Raw genomic sequence first — 4,837 nt, forward strand, 5'->3', positions numbered from 1 at the left:
AAGAGTGCGTTCAAGACTCAAGCGTTCGACCGACTCCGATGCAGCGATGCCTGGTGGAAGATAACTGAGATTGGTGCTTTGTTTGTTCGTTTTTTGTTTGTTTGTGGTCTGTCAGTCTTTTCATGTGTGGATGGCGCGGCGAACGGAGTATCATCTGTACGACTGGGTCCGTAGGAAGTTCGACTTCGTCGTAAGATTATTGCTGGTGATCTTAAGAATAAACCGCAACATCACTCTTTGGTCCAAGACGGGCGGTAAAATCGGGAAACATAAATCGGCAGGATATCCCTTATGGTGGTAGGAAGAAACTCCAACCTATCATATCCCTTCGAGACATGAGAACATGATGAGAGCAACTGAGATTGGTGTTCACGTGTTGCTTTGTTTTTTACGTGGGCTGGTATCTGATGAACGGGACGGTGAGGAATGGAGGATGAGGTGCATTACTTCACACTGATGAGGCTTTAATGTTGCAGCAAGGGGGATTCAGGGGTGCAGCCGAGTTTTTTTGGCTTTCTTTAAGAGTTTTTTATTGCAAAAACATAAAAAGTTTCCAAATGTTGGTGCGAATTGCCAGGTCAGCCAGTCCTCTTCCACGTTCCCTCGCGGCCAGCCTGCTCAACACTCTACGGGCCGAAAACGTCACCTCTCTTCAGGATGCCCCTGTCGGCAAGGAAAAACGCAACACCTATCCATTGGGCCTTAACGAGAATAGGAAGGTGCAGGTTCAAGCGATGTCGTCTATGTTGCCAGCACCCACAACGTCCACTGCGGAGCCCACAGCCGCACGCTCGGCCCCTAGAGCCCTGAGACCGCGTGCCCCCGAACGCCCGGAGCGGCCCGGTGTGCGCGGCCACTGCGGCAGACAAGCTGTCTGGTATTTTGTCGGGGGCGTATTGGCTCTCATATTCACACTTGTGTTCGTAGAAATGTACGGATTCCCTAAGAAGGAAGCCGTGGAGAACGTAACGAGGTGGCTGTCAGAGACGTCGGAGACGACAACACCTGAGCTCACTACTCTTGCTGATACCATCACTACTGCTGTTGCTGATACCATCGCTACTACTGAGGAAGATGGAGACAGGGGCAGTCTGAACTGGATGTGCCGTCTGATGACGAATGCCAACTGCACTGCAGTAGGGCAGGACAAGCAGTAATAAGTGATCAGAACCAGCAGCAATAAGTTTGATTTGTGAATGGTCTTCTGCCAAGTAAATGTATACGTATTGACACATAAATCGACGTCATTGGAACATCTCCACAGACAATATTTGGACGACGGTAGCAGGGTGAAGCAGGAGCTTTCGGCGTCCTTTCGATCGTTCCCGATCCTGGGTTTGAGGAGGGCCTATCCAATGCAGACGCGCGTCTGGTGCACAGGCCTCCGCGATGCTCGTTCCATAACCAGCCAAGCAGCACTGGAGCCGACCGGTCTCGGATCGGGTCATGGTCAGCACTTGCTTCTCAGCGCTGGGCAGTGCTGCGAAGTCCCAGGGTAACACAGACTCCACGTCAAAAAGGGAACTTCCTCCCACCACAAGCCGTGATTCATTGGAGGTGACTCGGACAGACAGAAGGGGTAACATTTGCCGATTGCTGTCCAAGGTGAATAGTGGACAGAATACGGTCAGCTCTGGGGCTCGGCTCTTTTTGGACAAGTGCCGGTGGAACAGTGGCTCCTGGATTCGGTGAAAGCTCAACCGCAGCGTACGACCCCACAGCGGAATCGGCGGACTCAACTCCAACCCCATGTGAGGAAGGAACAGCACCATGGCTAGGTCTCCCGAGGGGCGCCGAACAAAGCTTGGAGGACAGTAGATTCGAACCCGGCCGCCACTTGCCATCCACCCTGCTACTACACGAGAGTCGTCCGGCAGCACCTCGGGCCGCACATAGCATATGCACTCACATGTTTCCGGTTTCACGCAGGCACCCTCTTCTTGAAGGCCGGCTGAACATTCTGTCTTCGGAGGAGATTTGATGGTCGTATCGAATTTTGGCTTCTTATACTGAGGCGACAAGATAATATCTTCAGAGTAGCGTCGACGCCTGCGGTCAGCGCCCTCTGTCTTCACGTCCGCAACCACGAAACTCCGGAGTAAGTCCTCCATCACACGTCGAAGCCGCCGTTTAAGACTATTGGGCTTGCTTATGTTGTGGTTCGGCGGCATGTCCGCTGATTGAAGTCGGTCAGCGTTTCGGCGAGTGAAACACCGCAGCGAGTCGTTCAGCGATTTGAAAGTGATCTCCACCAGAGGTTCCCTGCAGTGGGAGACCAGGCTGAATATCATCACGTTGGCGCATTCCGTGTCGCGACAGAACAGCAGCTTGGTCACCTTGTCATGAGCTTGCGAGAGCTGCGCTATGGCTTCTAGTACGGCCGTTTGGCCGTCATCCGCCGACTCTTCCATTTTCACAATGTAGGCGGCGAAGTCTAGAACCCAGGTGAGTGCTCGAGGCAAATGTGGACCAAAAACGGAAGCTCGAGCTCCGTGCAATACTTTGCACACTGTAACAAGGGAGTTCGGGAACTGAACCACCTCCTCATCCGACCCCAGGCTCTGAAGGTGAATGCGAGGGTCGTCGTACCTGTCATCGAGACAGGTGCCCCCGATTATGGCCACGACCAAAGCTTTCAAAAAAAAGAACACCAGAGGATCCAACGCCTTCTTGAAGTCAGCCATGATCGTCCCACCTTCCTGTGTATACGCTGCGTGCCTCTCTAGCAGCTCGCCTTCGCTGGCTGAAGTCACGTTGGCCGCTTGTAGAAGCTCGGAATGCTTGGCCACGCTACCTCCGCACGCAACGCGGTTGTGAGCGGGAGCCTGCCCTTCCTCCAGGCAGGGGGAGGCGAGGAAGCGGCCAAGGCAGCGTGGACAGACGGTGACGAAGTCCGCGAAGAGCTTCGCGTACTGGCACCTGGATCTGTAATGTTGATCGGGATTGTTACCAAGAATGTGCACGTTACCGTTGCCGTAGTAATTAGCGGCTAAACTGTAAGGACAAGGAGTGCTATCCACCATTTGAGACGCTCCAAAGGCCCTCTGCGCTCTCTCTCGCGCCAACTGCGCGGCGTACGCTGCGAGCCTTGTATTGGCGCAGACTATGACAGACACATGGTGTTTCCGCTCAAGCTCAAGGCGCTGGACAGCCTGATTCGCCTCAAGGGTCTCAGCCTCATTGCGTTGGATAGCCTGGGCGCGCTCGGCAAGCGATGCCAGTACCTTCCCCCTCTTGAGTTCCTGCTCCCGAATGCAAGCCAGCATCACAGTGGCGGAAGCGTCCTCTTCAACGGCCACGTCGTTTTCGAAGCAGAGTTTGCGGATTTGTAGGCGGAGCTCGCGACCCTTCTCCTGAAGGATCTTGTGCGTCGCTTTCTTGGCCTGAAACTCAGTATGTGTTCGGGTCAACTCGTTCTTTACGAGGTTCAAAATCGCTTTCTGCGTCGACAGGCCATGAAAGTAGCCCTCTCCGTAAGAGACCAGAACCTCCTCATACTCGAAGACACGTCTGCGCGTGATGTAGAAGACACAAGGCACGTCGAAGATCTTAACGTGGAAAGGCAGAACGTTGGGACGAGGGTCGCCGTCGTCGGTAGAGTCAGCGCTAAGGTACTTTCCGAACCCCGAGGGATCGTTAACCATCGCCAGGCTGTTCATCGCCTCAACGGCATCGATGTTCCAGTCTACAGCAGTCGCTGGGCCAGAGGGGCGTGGCTCCAGTCGCCCGTTGTTGGCGCTGACAAGTCCCAAGACGACATTATTCCGTCCACACAGACCATCCATCTCTCCGGGCTCCAACCGTCGCTTCCATATGGTCTGCTCCTGCCTCCAGCCTCGCGAGTCCACAACGTGACGCGTGGAGCGCAGATGGTCGGCGCAGCAGGCGTCTTCGCAGCCACAGTCCCCTACGTCTTGAGGGGGCTTCACGTCCACGTCCCAAGCGTAAGCTATTCGCATGCGAGGGCATTCTCCAGTGGCCAGCATCTCCCCCATGTCACGGTTGTCAGTGACCGAGGTGGGTCTCAGAACTCCACCATAAGGGAAACCCACCACTGTGCACTTCTCTAGAAACACATGCTGTCCGTCAATTGAAATAAGATCTCTGGCAACTCTTGACAGGTCAAATAGCGTTCCGAAACCAGCCTCATCCCCAGTCACTGTGTAAATCCCAATCTACCGTCTCACTCAAACATATGGGGTGATCTGAAGACAGCGGCTTCACAGAAAGGCAATCTGTCTCCCCCTGAATCTTTGGAGAATTTCAGAGCTCACAACCAGCGAACGGTACACCGAGCGAGTTAGAGTTTTGGCCTGTAGCTTAGCCAAATCGTGATCACCGAATTTGAGGGCGGCATCTCGAAACTGGCGCACGTCTACCTTGATCCAATCTTGAATCCTCATACCGAAAGCTTCCTTTATCCCCACGTCGATGGCCTGAGGGTAGGGGAGAGCAAGTCCTGTCAGATCCACCCGACCGTCGAAGAACTGCAATGTTTCGGTCCTCGTCAGCGGAACCGTTGCGCCTTGCATCTGGATCGTCGGAGTTGGAGGGCCAAAGCCCGCCTTTCCAGCTCCAAACGTACTGCTCATCAGGTCACACGCAGCAGCATCCCACCACGTCCCGTGAATCAGGTTCCCACGGGACCAGTCGTAATGGGCTTCTGGCATGCTAATTTTACAGATGATGCTCCGTTCGCCGCGCCATCCACAAATGAAAAGACTGACAGACTACAAACAAACAAAAAACGAACAAGCAAAGCACCAATCTCAGTTATCTTCAACCAGGCATCGCTGCATCGGAGTCGGTCGAACGCTTGAGTCTTGAACGCACTCTT

General features: G+C 54.1%; 2 protein-coding genes across 4 annotated transcripts; one reads left to right on the forward strand and one right to left on the reverse strand.

Annotated features, from left to right (window-relative positions):
* Positions 1-557: 557 nt before the first annotated feature.
* KVP17_003222 (uncharacterized protein) lies at positions 558-1,157 on the forward strand (the record flags this gene model as incomplete). The annotated part of the gene is made up of 1 exon (XM_068520258.1): positions 558-1,157. One exon carries the CDS (start codon positions 558-560, stop codon positions 1,155-1,157), a length of 600 nt encoding a protein of 199 aa, XP_068377749.1.
* Positions 1,158-1,244: 87 nt separating this feature from the next.
* Positions 1,245-4,670, reverse strand: KVP17_003221 (uncharacterized protein; the record flags this gene model as incomplete). 3 transcript variants are annotated; one of them, XM_068520255.1, is made up of 3 exons in its annotated part: positions 1,245-4,159; positions 4,188-4,245; positions 4,275-4,670. In XM_068520255.1, 3 exons carry the CDS (start codon positions 4,668-4,670, stop codon positions 1,245-1,247), a joined length of 3,369 nt encoding a protein of 1,122 aa, XP_068377746.1. The 3 variants fall into 3 exon arrangements, with proteins under 3 accessions (XP_068377746.1, XP_068377747.1, XP_068377748.1); XM_068520256.1 differs by lacking the exons at positions 4,188-4,245; positions 4,275-4,670 and having other exon boundaries at positions 1,245-3,995; XM_068520257.1 differs by lacking the exon at positions 1,245-4,159 and having other exon boundaries at positions 4,221-4,670.
* Between the last annotated feature and the right edge of the window lie 167 nt (positions 4,671-4,837).

Source organism: the organism of the source record quoted next, assembly GCF_019968985.1.
Source record: "MAG: Porospora cf. gigantea B chromosome Unknown PgB_NODE_1787_length_4837_cov_119.68, whole genome shotgun sequence".
In the NCBI taxonomy this organism is placed as follows: Eukaryota; Apicomplexa; class Conoidasida; order Eugregarinorida; family Porosporidae; genus Porospora; species Porospora cf. gigantea B.